The sequence below is a fragment of the Zonotrichia albicollis genome, chromosome 5, assembly GCF_047830755.1.
Source record: "Zonotrichia albicollis isolate bZonAlb1 chromosome 5, bZonAlb1.hap1, whole genome shotgun sequence".
NCBI classification, from domain to species: Eukaryota; Metazoa; Chordata; class Aves; order Passeriformes; family Passerellidae; genus Zonotrichia; species Zonotrichia albicollis.
In genome coordinates this window covers 43268902-43284091 of record NC_133823.1, presented here as the reverse complement: position 1 = coordinate 43284091, position 15190 = coordinate 43268902, and the positions used below count along the sequence as shown (strand labels likewise).

General features: G+C 42.8%; 2 protein-coding genes across 6 annotated transcripts in view; one reads left to right on the top strand and one right to left on the bottom strand.

Moving 5' to 3' along the window:
* SCFD2 (sec1 family domain containing 2) overlaps nucleotides 1-4049 on the bottom strand; it is a 188353-nt gene extending 184304 nt beyond the window's left edge. For 2 of the 4 annotated variants that reach the window (XM_074541501.1, XM_074541502.1), the window contains exon 1: nucleotides 3251-4048. In XM_074541501.1, coding sequence (XP_074397602.1) covers nucleotides 3251-3986 — 736 coding nt within the window. In that variant the 5' untranslated portion in view covers nucleotides 3987-4048. Of the gene's footprint in view, nucleotides 1-3250 lie in introns of all 4 variants that reach the window. The other 2 variants (XM_074541503.1, XM_005490055.3) reach the window with 2 other exon arrangements.
* Nucleotides 4050-7007: 2958 nt separating this feature from the next.
* FIP1L1 (factor interacting with PAPOLA and CPSF1) overlaps nucleotides 7008-15190 on the top strand; it is a 37628-nt gene continuing 29445 nt past the window's right edge. The window contains exons 1-4 of one of the 2 annotated variants that reach the window (XM_074541506.1): nucleotides 7008-7412; nucleotides 8105-8144; nucleotides 10501-10558; nucleotides 13174-13277. In XM_074541506.1, coding sequence (XP_074397607.1) covers nucleotides 7331-7412; nucleotides 8105-8144; nucleotides 10501-10558; nucleotides 13174-13277 — 284 coding nt within the window. In that variant the 5' untranslated portion in view covers nucleotides 7008-7330. The remainder of the gene's footprint in view (nucleotides 7413-8104; nucleotides 8145-10500; nucleotides 10559-13173; nucleotides 13278-15190) is intronic. The other variant, XM_074541504.1, reaches the window with a different exon arrangement.

Here is a 15190-nt window from a genome sequence, read left to right as displayed (position 1 = left end):
CACTCACATGCATAAACTACTAGGGCTGTGCTTAAAAGGACTAAATACAAATTGCATAAATAACTACCCAGACAGGCCAGCCTAATATTAAAATAAACAATTATCAATGGCATGCCACAATCAAGATCATACCACTTTTGTACGAACTGAGGGCAGTTCAGGTGAAACAAACATGAAATAACTAAACCAACCCAAGTTACAAAGTATAAAATGTCAATTTGACCATATTCCAAGAGAAACTCTGAACTCCAGCTGGCATGTTTTCTTCAATTTTCCTGATTTCAAACACACATGCTTTTCTTTCCATTCATGAACTTCCAACACAGGCTCTACAACCAACTTAGAAAATATTAGGGCTGTGAGCCAAGTCAAAGCAGAAAAACATTATACACATTACAGTTAAAAAATTCAAGAGAGAGGGATCAGAAACCTTATTGCCTTTAGGTCAGGAACAAGTTGAAGTTATTTGTTGCCTGCCACTTAAGCTACGGTTCAACCATCTACACAGGGCTGGACAGCAGAGCTGAGCTTAGTTTTGCTTGTGCTAGCTTTAATAACAGAAAATTGGGAACTTTTGAAGCACCACTGAGAGGCAGGAAAAAGTTCTCTCAGGCTATGGTCCCACTCCATCTAAGTCCATCTGTGTGGCAGCTATCTGCTCTTATGTTTTCATCATTTCCATAGACAGAGAATATCTGTTTCAACAGTTGAATTAGCTTCACATGCTCCATAAATCCAAACAAGGCTCTTACATCAAGTACATTGCTAAGGTCAGATTATTAAGTGCTCTTGGATAGCAGAAGCAGAAGACTGTCTCCAGCAATTCTACAGCAGCCAGGTATCCAGGCTGTAAGCCATGGTTTTCCATGGTCTATCCACTTTACTGTATTGCAAACTGTTGAAAAGAGAAACAAGGATGAAAAAGGAAAATAAAAGTGAAGCCAAACTCTGTGATGGCAACACCTTTATCCACAGAAAGCAAAGAAGGCACAAGTGTCCAACACAGGGTGGTGCGGACATCTGACCACTCAGCTGGTTTATTACTCATTTGTTTCACCAAAAACTGGAACAATTACAGAATAACAGCAACTTCCCTTTCTAACATTCCCAGCCAGAGTTAGACTAGTGAAATACAGATGGAATGAGCTGGGCTGTCTGTGACTCCCTAAGCTGATTTCTCCAAAATCCCTACATTGCTCTTACTAGATCAGTCATGTGTAAGGCACACTGCAACAGTTGCAAAGTTGCACAGGAAAAACAACCATAATCTTCTGAACCTCCAGGCCACATACTGGAAGCAACATCTGCCTCTCCACACACGCTGCATGTGAGCAACATTTATTTAAACAAGACATTTGGTCAAACCAGAAACACCTCAAATGCAAATAAACCCACATTAATAATTGACATGCCTCCTTTCTTCTTGGCATAGGGGGAAGACTCAGAGTACTGGAGCTGCTTCCATGAGAGCCTCTGTCTCATTCCCATAACTGATACTTCTTGGAGGTTCCACTGGTCCACCAGTGCTACTGGCCTTTGCCATGCCTCATCAAAACAACCACAAAACATCTCATGGAGGTTTTAAAAGTGACTGCCACCCCAATCAACTGCATAAATTAACCAAGCCTGAAAAGATTGTTAAACGTCACAAGAACAAGAAGCTCTTGAGACAATCTCAATTCTTGAGATTGTTAAACTTCACTAGGACAAGAAATCACAGGGAGTCACTTTAGACTGCACTGACTTCAGAAGGGTGCATGGGGCTAGTTTTGATCCTCTCTACTCACCACTTCTGAGGACAGCCAACAGAATGCTCAGAGCTTCTCAAGAGCAACAGTGTTCAGGGCACAGCTGATGGTTTTGACTGCTGCCAAAGTACAGACAGACTGAGTGTTCGTGTGACAACAACTTATCTGACCACTGTAACATAGGAGCTTGCATGCCAGGCCAACATCTAGCTTCCAGGATACAAGAACTCACGTATCATGCCGTTGTAATTTCACTTTTTCTTTACATTATAACTTACAAACTGGAATAGGTGACATTTGATACAGGTTGTAGCTGACACAATTTGCAAAGTCAACCAACCAGTTCTTTAACAGCAGCCAGAAACTCACTAACTACACCCCCTGCTTCCCCTAAAGTGAATTCTTTACTGTACAGTTTTTAGCAGACCAATCCACAAGGCTTAGTCTGAAAGATGCAGATCATTTCCTTCACACCTCAAGGTGGTACACAGGCACAGTTAAGGTTTCTAGCTTGCAGCAAAATGGAAGTGCTAGAAACAAGATTATGGATTTGCAGCACAGCCTTGAGTCTTACTCTTTATTTCTATGATCCACTGGGATACAAGGGTGTGCAAGCAACCATCATGGCCATAGGATTAAACATGCTCCCAGTGTTGCCAGATGAAGAACCGTTTGCATACCTGGTGGCTAAATACAATTACTCTTCAAACCATTAACCTGAGGAAGGGAACTGCACACTGCTTAGTCTTTAAGATCATGTTAAACACAAACCAAGAAGAACAGCAGAGTAACCAGCTCAGTTATGTCAACTTTTCTCCAAATTTGGAAAGCAGCACCAGTTCATTAGGCAGTTAAGTATGACTAAGTTTGACTTTCACTGATCCCCAGGGACCACCACTTAACCAAACCATTTGAGCAATTTCTGCATGAAAGGATGTACCTGACACTAGGGGTCTTGGCACAGCATCTGGGGTCATGGAAGGAGCCTGTAAGATACTTTGCCAAACAACTGGATAGCGTGAGTAATGGATGATCTGGATGCTTTTAATTCAGGAAGCATGAAACTGACACTGGGACAAAAGATTATCATATACATAACCCACATGATAATAGCTGTTTTGGAACAGAAAGGAGGACACTGGGTATCACCAGAAAAATACTTGAACACCAAGTTTTCCTGCTGGAGCAGGATGATCTGGAACTTACAGGAACTACTGCTTTGAACCCAGCCATATTTCTCCAAGCTACAGAAGAAGCCCAGAGTTCTACCACCACTGCCTGGTAACCACTAAACAAGTGAATTCTAGCAGACCAGATCTCAAGAGCAATCCCACCCAGGACCCGGAACTGGAGCTATACAGCCATGGGAGGACACGGTACAAAGTGGAATATGGATTTTTGGTAACACCAGGTCACTGGGGTTCCCACTGTCTGACACCCTCCCGGTGGGGTGGGTATGGGTCCTGTAGAATGACAGCCCAAACCAGGTGAGGATTTCTTACCAGCGAGGTCCAGCGTCCTGTCCACGAAGATGACAGATGCCTTGTTGGTGGCTGCTCTCCTCCTGTTTCTGGCTGAGGCGTAGCTTGCCAGCTCAGCGGCGACCACCCTGCTAAGGGCTCCCACAGCGAAGCTCTCCTCCCGCAGGCCCAGGGCGGTGAAGAGAGAGTCGAGCTCACCCACCAGGGCCCGCACGGCCGCCCGCAGCTCGGCGGGCAGCGCACCCAGCCCGACCTCTGCGGGGCCGGGGCCGCCGGGGCCGGGCAGCGGCGGGAGGAGCGCTGCCAGGGCGGGCAGCAGGCACAGCTCCGACGAGACGGGCGCCAGGAGCGGCGGGCCCCGCAGCAGCACCTCGGCGCGGCCGCCCTCGCCCATCCACCGCCGCAAGGTCTCCTCCAGCTCGGCCGCCCCGTCACCGTCCGCCTCGTCGCCGCACAGCAGCACGCAGTGCCGCACGGCGCCCCGCTCCAGCACGCCGCGCACCGCGGCCGCCGCGCCGCCCCGCAGCGTCCCGCTCAGCACGAACACGGCGCGGGCCGCCCCCGCCGGCACCGCCGCCTCGGCGGACAGCGCGCTGACAGCCAGCGCCCCGGCCGCCAGCAGCTCGCCCGCCCCGCCGGCCCAGTGCAGCGCCTCGGCGGAGGGCGCGTCCATGAGGAAGGCGGCGCGGTGCGCCCGGGCCAGCGCGGGCTCCCAGGCTCGCCGGCTCAGCTGCCGCAGCACCTCCGGCACCGCCATGGCGGTGACAGCCACAACACGCCGCACGTGCCGGGCGCGCCGCCGGCGCCGCTCGATGGCGTGACGGGCGCGGGTTGGCTGCGCGCGCGCGGGGCGGGGCGCTGGCTGTCCCCGGCCGTGTGGGAGCCCCGCCCGCGCCGCGGCACCGCCGGGTGACACCGCGGGAACTGCGGCGGCTCCCCGGCACTCTGCGTGCTCAGCACTCGGGAGGCCAGGCTGGCATCGCTGCTCCCTGCCCTACTGCTGTGTCTGTCTTGTGTTAGTGTTAACCAATGCGTATTTCTTGCGTTAGTGTTAACTAGTGCTTTGGAGAAGGAACTGGCAACACGGAGTGCTCTTGCTCAGTAAATGCGACTTTTCTCTGTACAGTAGGAAACGTGTGACAAATTATTTTAATTACACTTTCCCCTTTAAAAGCCCTTTATCTCGAAATCAGTTTCAAAACTAATGAGAAAAAGCTCCATAACAAGCACCCACAGTTTCTTCTCCCCAGAGAATGGATGGCCCGCTGGCAAGTTGTGTTGCACACAGTACTCACTCGGGCAGCCTCCTTGGGACACAGCCAGGAAGACACCTTTTCTGACATAGCAGGATCATCATCATCATTTTTAATTATTAAATAATAATTAATACATAATTAATAAAGAGATTAAATACTTAATAAGTTCACCTTCCAGCTTAACTGCTGTTCTTAGGTCTCTTACAGATATAAATGGTTTCAGAACACTGAAAAACATGAGCAACACCAAAATCCAGATTTCCAGAAATTAAATCAGATCCTTCCCTTTTAGTGTTCTCCACTGACATTGCTACTCAGATGCATTTTTCCCTTTCTTTGTGCTATTCTAGCACCAATCTGTTATTTTAACCTTAGGGCATATAGCTTCATGATGCTAGAAAAATATGTAAGTTAATGCCCTTCTTGACTATTTGATTTGAAAAATGAACACTAAGAAAGAATGGGGGATAATTAAAACTGGGCCCCTGAGTTTATAAACAAGTAGCATTATCCGTCTCTCAGACTGAATTACCTCAGAGATTATATATCTCTGAGTTTTTGCTTTATGGTTGAGTGCCACAGACAAAAACTAGACAAATTATGGCTTGCCCAACAATTTAAAATGGGTTATTTACCTTTAAAACCATTAAAGAAAAGGGGTGGAGGGGCTGACCTCTTTTAAAAGGTTGAAAGGATTTTTTTCAGATATTATTGTCAAAACATCAGATGCTTTTTAAAGAAAACTAATAGTTTTTTACTTTATTAATACTGTATAGATTACAACTAGCCAGTGTTGAAAAAAACAAAAATTACTTGCTAGAAGACAAAATGAAGCTAAACAGTTTAAAGTACAATGGTTACATTACAGAACAAAATTATCTAAGTAGTTTTTACAGCTTATTTTGTCCCTTGTGCAAGGTGACAACTACTGCGTCAGAAGAACTGTACTACTCAAGGGTTCCCATAAATTTGGTATTTTTTTGTGGGTTTCTGGGGTGTAACATGTGAGTGAAGATGGTGATGCAGCTTGCAAAGATGAGTTCTGTCTTCAACCTTTCAGCTACTCAAAGCCTTAGAAGAAACAGTTTTACAGGCCACAACTGCTCAAAGTGGGCTTTTCCATCACCACCAGCTCTCTGTGATTTCTCTTTAAAGGTCTCTACAAGGAAAACTGCTTGGATGATCTGCATCAAAGTATTTGAAAATATTTTTTGTTCTTAGCCTAGTCTTCTTGTGGTTTTCTTGAACATAGTTTTTTTCTTCTTTCTTTCTTTCTTTCTTTCTTTCTTCCTTCCTTCCTTCCTCCCTTCTGTGTCTGCAGCCAAAGGAAACTATGTGAATTCAGCTGCGTCATTTAATGCCAGCCAGAATTGTGTTAAATGGCAAAGTAAACAAAACAGGAATAAAAATTCATACACTGATGTCTATGAAGAGGTACTACTTATACACATTTGTCTTATGAGAAACAAGTGACTCAATGGTGGAAAATCATTTGCTGACTCCACAACTATTTGCATAAAAAATAGGAAATAGCAAGATGAAAACCTACCCAATTACACCACTAATTCATTACCTGTACACAATACTCAGACATTTAATTTTAGGTGAAAAAAAATTTTGAGTGGTTGGTTGTTCATGTGAACTGTCATGCCGTATATGAAACTTTCCAGTGAAATGTCATGCCGTATATGAAACTTTCTAACAAGCTTCTCTAAGCAGGCAATTCAAATAAGCTCTCCTCACTGAGAGTTGTGTTTATGTTACAGTCAAGGCCTCCAGTCTGATTTTTCCCAAACTGACCTGCTGTGAAAAAGCAGGTCCCTGTTTTAGTTTTCACATACATCCTGAAACACCACAAGCTCCATTTGTACACACAACTGGTTGAAACTTATTTGGACAGTTGTTGGTACTTAACCTTTCTAATGCATCTTGCGGTTGTCTAGCATTCACAGATGTAAAGTGAGCAAATTACCAGGAAAAATGGCTCACTACTCCCCATCGCTTTTAAAATAGAATTAATGAAATTTATAGAAACACTTCGAACATAGAAACACGTTGTGACACTCACGGCACACTACAAATATTAAATCCTTACTGTACCTAAAAACAAAGTCAGGAAATTTATGGAGGAAAAAAATATCTATGAAGAGTTGTTAAACCTAAAATCCCACGTCCAGCTGGGACAGTCGCTGAGGCCAGGGACAGTCCTAGCAGAGGCACGGCGTGTTTACCCCGCGGTTACGCGCCCTCAGCAGCTGCCATCAGCCGCCAGCAGATGCACGGCACTGGAGTGTACGTGTGTTTAGCCAAGTCCTGCTTCTGGAGATAGGCAGGGATGTTCTCGAGGAGCTCGCCATGCTGCCGGTGATCCCTGCAGAGGGGACGGACGGCCGTCCAGGAAGGCGGGAGAGCACAAGGACCGCCGAGAGCAAACGGCAGCGAGAGGAAGGGAAGGCGGCTCTCGCAGCGCGCTTCGGGAGAGCGGCGAAAGCACAGGCGCGGTGAGTGGCCGCGCACGGACGGTGCCCGGGCGGCTCGGCGGGGAAGGCAGTGCCGGGGCCGGGCCGACCGGGCCGCCCCCCGCAGCCTGTGCCCGGGGCGCCGCGGGGCCGGGCCGGGCCCGCTTCCTGTGCGTGTCACTCACGCGGGGGGAGGGGAAGCGCCGGGCGGCGGCGGCGGCGGCGGATCCTCCGCGAGAGGCCGCGTTGGGCGTTCGCAGCCGCCCGCCCGTGCAGCGCCTGGCCGCGGTCCGAGGCGCCGGGGGAGCCCGGGGGCGGCGCGGCGGGGCAGCCGGCGGAGGGAGGCGCTGCCGGGGCCGGGCCCGCGCGTCCCGCGGGAGGCGGCCATGTCTACCGGCGAGGCGGAGCGGCTGTCGGCGGACGCCGATGGGGCCGCCGGGGACGAGGAGGAGGAGTGGCTCTATGGCGGTACGGACCTTCCCCGACCCCTGTGCCCAGCCCGCCTCCCCAGCGGGCCGGCCCGGCGCCGCCGCGGCGGGGGGGCCGTGCGGGGGTGCGCAGGCCGCGCCGTGAGCCGCCTCGCCGGGCCGCTGAACAAGGTCCCCCGGTCCCGCCGTCCCCGTGGCTGCTCAGCCCCCTCTCTCCTCCCGGCCAGCCCCTCGGGGGCGACGGCTCCCGGCCCCTTCCCTTCCCTGGTCTCCGGTGCCGATGCCGCGGGCCCTCAGCCCGGGCCGCGCAGGCCGAGGCGTGCTGGGCCTCAGCGGCGGGAGCCCCGCGTGGTGTCCCTGCCCCACAGGCACCCTGGGGCCGCCGAGCTCTCTCTGGTGCTCTCCTGCCCGAGTTCCCGGCGTTGAAATACTGAAAGAAGCTTAACCTTTTATGTATTAACTTTTTATACAACTTTAGGGACTATCTTTATGTTCAGATGTTAATGAATCATATAAACTATACCCTGCCCATGTGGTGGACCTGTCAGTGCGGAGCACTGTAATTGCTTAGGGGTCTGCTCGACTGATTTCACAACTGAAATGTTAAGCATATGTCTCAATAGTCAATATGTCTCTAAAGACTTGCCTAATATTCTACATCCCAAGATAATCTGTCACAGTTGATACCCTAGGGATTTTATTAAATATTGCGTTTCTTTTTTCTTACGGTAGATGAAAATGAAGCAGAGAGACCAGAGGAAGAAAAATCTAGGTGAGTATCCTGACAACTGGAAGCCCTGAAGCCTGGCTGCACAAAACCTGTGTTCACTACGTTCTTCTTTCCAGCTCCTACCAACTTTCAAAGCTGGTAGGACCTGAACCCACTCTGGTGTCTTTGAAAGTGTCCTTAAGATAGTATATTTGGACTTTTCTGTTCTTTGAAATGGCTGTATCTGTGAAACTGGGTCACTTAAGTATGAGAGTTAGTTTAACTGTATGGACAGCAATAACCACTCACAGAATGCCAACAGGTCTTTTATTTTTGTAATTGTTGTGCTTTGTGGTCTTAATGATGGATCAGGACTTGTTTGGGATAATTTAGCGACAGAAAAACATCCTGTCTCCCAAAGAGTTTGCAGTGCAGTTGCAAAAGCAGCAATACAAGGAAGCAGTGGAAGGTTACCAGGTAGTCTGATGTACAGATCACATCTGCTTAGGCTTGCGGGTTTAGCATGGTTAGTTTTTTTTTTAACCAGTAAGAGAGTATTTCAAAGAAACTTAGAGAAACTTAGGAAAGCTTTGGAAGTATCTGAGGGGAACCTGCTTGAGTTACAAAGAGCTGTGTGAGGGCACAAAGATGCTCCCTTGGAAATCTAACAAAGTTAATGGAGATTAGTAATGAGAAATGACTGGAAAAGGGAATCAGTCACTTGTGCTAAATGAAAGAAGTATCATAATTGGTAAAATATGGAAATTATTGATTGTCAAGGTATATTAAATAAAGTGAAAATCAATTTGTGAAAACATACATTGTTGTTTTCTGTAGTTGTTTCCATTTTTTCAGTGAGAGCTCTTGCATTTGGCTACCCTTGGTGGACTGCTTGTTCATAAGCTTGCTTAGTTGCTCCTTTGAACTCATGTCAGCTTTGACAAGCACAGAGTGACAAAGCAGTAATTACCTCCACCACATGACTATAAATGATATCACTGTGAAGCAGCTAGAGGTGTGATTATTTGATTCCCATTATTTCTGAAGTATAAGAAACAGAGTTGTTTTCTTTGACTTTTTCCATGTCATTTAGCTGGTTTTTAGGTCTCTCTTGCATTTGTCTTGAATCTTGTCTCTTCCAGGACAAAGAGTTCTAGTTATTTATTTGCTCTTTATTTAGAAGCTATTCCATATCAGTTGATTCCTTATGTTCAGTTACCTTTTCTTGACCTGGCATGTTTGTCACTACTATTGTTACTTAGGAAAATTACTTGCATGGAGGCTAAAATGATTTTTAGAAAGTGTACTCCAGTTTCTGGTCAATGGTGTCTAGCTTGGCATTTGCCTGTCACCATGCAGTTTTGGACAAAAAGCATAACAAATACTTACTTACCCATCTTAAAATTTTGTTGGGAGCTGTGAAAGTATGGGGACAGTTTCAGCTGTTAAAAGTTTTGGTCTCTGGCCTCTCAGATTTGGCGTTGTTTGTATATACAGAAATTGTGATGTGTTATTCAGATTCTGTACCTAGTCTGTCATTTTACCAGGTGATGAAGTGAAATGATCAGGCTTGAACCCTGAGGCAAAAGCTGGGCTGTGTTGGGTGCAACACTCACGGGTGTGTTGCCAACAGAGTATGGGGTTAGATCCATTCTATTCAATAAAAATTGCCAGTTGCACACTGTTTCACAAATACCTTTTCAGTGAAAGAATATTGTTTCTAGATGGCTCCCTACTTACTCTGCTATTTGTGGTGCAGCATCCTAACAGCTAATGGGACTGTGGAAGTTAAAATATCACTGTGTAGGAAACAGCCCTATGTAGGCTCAGTGAGACAGCTCATGTGCCTGGATGTCACAGTACTCATCCTTTCAGATGGACCAGTAATTTTAAAATTTTTACGGTTCTCAGTCTACAGTTATATATAATTGAATTAGTCATTGCATTGTAACTATTCCATATGGGAGAAGGAAATTTCACAATGCTGATATGGGAATTCTGTTTAGTGACACATTACCTGTGGGTGTTTAAATGCTTTTTTTTTCCATTATGACTTTGAAAAGTGTCAGTCTGTAGGGAAAAAAGATCAAACAGCTTATTCTCCATTCATAAGTTACAAAGTATTTCAGTTTGATTTCAAAGAAAGATCCAAGTGTAATGCCTCATTGCATCCAACTATTCTATGAACATCGAGTTAGTATGATTTATAATAGCAAAATATTGCTAATATAAAGTTATATTCACCTTGGTTTTTTTAACAAGTCAACTTTGTTTTTTAATCAATGCTGAAGACAACTGGAGTTTTGGCTTTTCATCTGGAATGAGGAAGCAAAGCTTTTTTTCATCATTAGCTGATACCTGTGAAATAGCATGTGCATAAATACCTAGTTTCACCTTTTCCTGTTTGTTTTTGTTTAAGTGTTCCACCCCCACCTGGAAGTGAAGAGGAAGCTGCAGAAAATGGCGTTGTGAAAACGGTAGTTTTAAACGTGTTTTTGAAATACTGTTTTAAAATGTTGTGATGTAATGACTTTCTGGGAATCCGTAATTTGACTAGGACTTATATTTAAATGAATTAATGCCTAAGTGTGTACTTTTTTTCTAAAATGTGTTTGTGAGCTGCAGAAACTGTAGAAATTACTAAATTAGGAAATCAATTTTCCAGTTAAGTCCAATTCTTAAATCTAATTTACAGAAAATAAATAAATAGTACTTGTAGGTTTTTTTGGGGGGGACAGAAAGACGGTGCTTGAAGACACCTCTCTTTTCTCAGAGACATCCTTTTCAAAATGGTGGTTTGTTTTTTCTCAGTGATGAGAAAATGAAGTCCTCTGATGATTTTTCTTATTTTGGATATGATAGACAAGGAGGATTTGCAAAACTATGTGAAAGTGTGAACCAAGAGATGAATTACACATGCCTTTCAGAGGCAATGTAACACTTATTTGGAGTGGTCTTCAATGTTTGGTATGTCTGATAACATCAGTGTCAGTATGATGATGGAAAGGACCAAGAAATTGAATTTGCAGTTGCTGTGTTGGTTAAAGGATTCAGGTTACTGTGAATGGGAAAAATTTAACTATGAGAAGTTCTATGTGAAGATTGTAGTTTTACTTCAGTGGGACTTTTTGACTTATGTACTCCCAAGAAATAACTTTAAATTATGTAGAAACCGTTATTGAGATATTTGTGCAAGTTTCAAGGACTGGCCTCTTAGGGAAGTACTTTTTTTACAGTAACTCTAACACTTTATTTATGAAAGGCATTACAGTTTATTTAAAATTGGGGAAGAAGTTATTAAAATCTTAAAACTTACTTCAGTTGTTTAAACTGAAAAGCTACATAAAGTGCATCAGAAGTGTTTGTATTTCTGGAAATCCTTACAGGCTCCATTTTCTTCTACTTGCATGTTTTAAATTTTTTTAATCTATATATAGCCTGGCATTGTTAGGTTATCATTAGAATATCTCCACAAAATTGAGGACTTAATGATAAATGGTGTCCATGAATGTTCAGCAGCAGCTTAGAAAAATGGATGTTGTTCAAGTTGATGGAATAGGAGCAGGTGAATATTTCTGTGCAGAGGGAACTAAAAAATCATTGCTTATAAGTGAAGTGGGTTTTGGTTGAAAAGGTACATTGTCCAAACAAAATTTTATTTCCTGTTTGATGCCTTTGTAGTGGCATCTGTGTGGGTTGCCTGATGAGTGGTGAATTTGCACTTTTCAGCCATGTGGAATTGAAAGACTGTCTTCAGCTGTCATTTACAGAATACCCATACTGATCTAGACTTGCCCCATCTTCCCTACCCCAAGAATAGACGCTTCATTATTATGAAATTATATTAATGTTGTGTAGTGAGGATGAACACCCTCCAATATCTTACTTTCTAAGGAGCTGTTGATTTTTGTTGATTTTTTTTTTTTAATGTACAGGCAACTTAATAGATGGTATAGTAGACAAGGGCTGGAACCCAGCTGTGCATGGATAACTGAAGGCTGCTAAGGCAGAATCAGCTTGGCTTCCACGAGTTCAGCCTTTTGCTGAAGAATTCCAATATGTGAATAAGGATGATTTGGTTGAAAAGTTCATTTGGATTCCACAAAGTTTTAGAAGAAGTTCCTCACCAAAGGATTTTTAAAATTTCTCTGTGCAGTTACAGAATGATCCCTATGTGGATAACTGATTTTAGCTGGTTTGTAATAGATAGAAAACACAGGGTAGAGGTCAAGGTTCTATTTTCACAGTAAAGAAAAGCCACTTCCAGGGAGGATTCTCTGGAATTTTATGCTTAACTGGTGCTGTTTAATGTATTTTCTTGGAAAAGAGCTAAGTTGTGAAATTAGGAGTTTTGTGATGATACAAAGTTAATTAAGATAGTGAGATCAAGGTCTAACTGTGAAGAACTGACTGGTTAATATGTGGTTATTGAATTCTGCATAGAAAAAAGAGAGTGATGTTCATTGGGAGGAAAAAAACAGATCTACAAAAAAAAATAAAGTAATGATTTGATCATTGCTATGTAGTAGGGACATGTTTAGTGCTTGTCTGGAGCCTAAAACGCTCCGTGTATCATACAGCATACAGCGTGCTCTCGCATCTGATTTTTCAGTCTGTTTGCTGAAATGTCTCAAGTATTTTATGTAGCATACTTACATAAGGAACTAAATAGATTTCTCCAATGTTCATCATCAGCTGGGGAAACATTTACTTGAGTTATGCTGAGTATATAATTGATGATGGCAAGAAGCTAGTCTTCCATATCTTTTAGTCCTGTCCTGAATGACAATGTAAGAATAGAACCAGTGTGTATGAGCTAGATAGAGGGAAAGAGGATATTAGGTAGTGGAAGCTCTTTTATGCTTGAGAAACTGAACCTAGTATTAAAGACACTTCTCTATTTTGATCCAGATGTTTCAGATACTTGTAACCTCCTGAATTTGCTGTTAATGCTACTCAGTTCTAATGTCTAGGAAGAGGAGAATTTTCTTCTTTCAAAGCTTTCTAGAATGGATGGTTTTGTCTGGATTGTATTTCCATTGTGAAGGTAAGTGACTGCTTTTTGTCTAAGAAATGACTTTTTCTTTTATAGAAGGTGGCAGAGGCTGAGGATGACAGTGATAGTGATAGTGATGATGATGAAGATGATGTTCAAGTCACCATAGGGGATATTAAGACAGGAGCTCCACAGTTTAGGTAAGTTATTTGCAAACATTAACTGAGGAAACATTTGAGATGATATTTAATTATAAATGCAGTCTTTAATTATAAATGCAGATATTTAATTATAAAAGAGTCTCTCTCTCTCTTTAATGCTTGTAATTTATTTGCCTTTTTAATATTGATATTTTTAATATTTTTTTAATTCTTTTCCAAATATTTGCCATTTAATACTTGCCAAAAATGGCAGATTGTGTGCACAATTACTGTCAATTAAGAACTTTGTTAGTTCTTTAACAATGTTTTTAATGATACAATGGCTTGAAAACAAGTGAAATGAAACTAGTGGAGTGCAAGGAAGAGTTCTATATAAGTTTAAATTGTGTTTTCAGATTTTGAGAAATAATTGTATTAAATTTTTAAATGCGTGAGTTGTTTCTTATTAGGGAATGGCTATGTTATCTAGCATTTTTGGGGTCGTTACTGTGACAGTGACATTTTGGTTGCAAAGGATAGAATGGCAAGAACATGAGAAGTGTTTGTTCCTCATCCTGTTTGTAATGGATACAGTTCTAATTAGACCTTTGTAGTTTCAATCCCAATTGATGTTCTCAAATAAGATTTTAATCTACTTAAGGATGAAACTGTGAGTCTCTGGAGATTATTTCTCAAGATCATTGTTTGGCCATTTATACTGATCTTGCAAAAGGGCTTATTTTTACTGAACACTTTCGTACAGTGCTAATTTTACCCAAAATTATGAAATAATATTTTTCGTTGAATGGAAATTTGCTGAGGGACATGGTTTGCTTGTTTTCTTGGCAATGCCAATATTTTTATGCCTATTAAAACCAGAGTTGCTGGGGTGCCATTTCTTAAATTATGACAGGTCTGCAGGTGGGTCTGACTCATGTGTATCGTGTTTTTAACTTTAGAATGAAGGTGGTATACTCCTGTTTGAAACATAGTTTTTTTAAACTTTCAGTGTTTCATGTTCTAAAATAATGTGCAAATGAATGTAATAGAAGAAGCGCCAATTCTTTCAGTTCTTTATTTTTCTGCTTTCAGTAACTTGCAGTGTTCTTGTGGTCTAGGCAGTGGCTTCCAGCTTTGTGGTACTAAAGCAAAACTAGATTTATATTCTCAGTGATTTGCTGATGCTCTTTCCATGTATGCAGGAACAATGAGCAGGTGATCCTAAGTCTAATTAGAGCAGAAAGTTTTACATAGAAATGCCTGTCTTCTGAAAAATCTTCTTTTCTGGGTGAATTAGACACAAAGTTCACAGAAGAGCAGAAATCTAAAACTAATGGAACATTGTACATTTCAACTGCAGTAGAACAAGTCTGTTTTATAGGATTAAACAGTTTTCCATATAGTAGTCAACTGCAGTTTAAAAATCCTAAGAGATTTGTTTCAGAAAATCATGCACAAATACAGTGTGGCAGATCAGAAGGTTAAAATGTTTTGTGTTGGTTTTTATGCTGTTGTAGCACTTGAAAGAAAACTAGCACTGCATGGAAGTGGATACTGTAAACCATACCCTGACCTTCTAATTATATGCAAATCTCATGATGTATATGGGTCACCTGTGAGGATAAGTTACATTACACACAAATGGTAGGGAGAGCTAGCTCTTAATGTTACAAATGAACAATACTGTGATTCCTAAGGTAGTTAGGTTTCCAAGTTTTTTTTGAAGAAAGATCTCAAGTATTTTAGAAAGTGAAAAATTGCATACTTTTCTGTTGTTTACAAGGATAGATGATTACTAGAAGTACATTGAAACAGCACTTCAGTCATTTTAGAGAAATGCTTGTATTTTTCACTTCTGTACAGATTAAATGGAATGATTATGAAAAGATAAAATGATCCATCTAAACCCTTCCTTTTTTTTAATTTATTTTGTTTTTACTCTAATCCCCAGACTGTCATCTGTATCCCTAAAT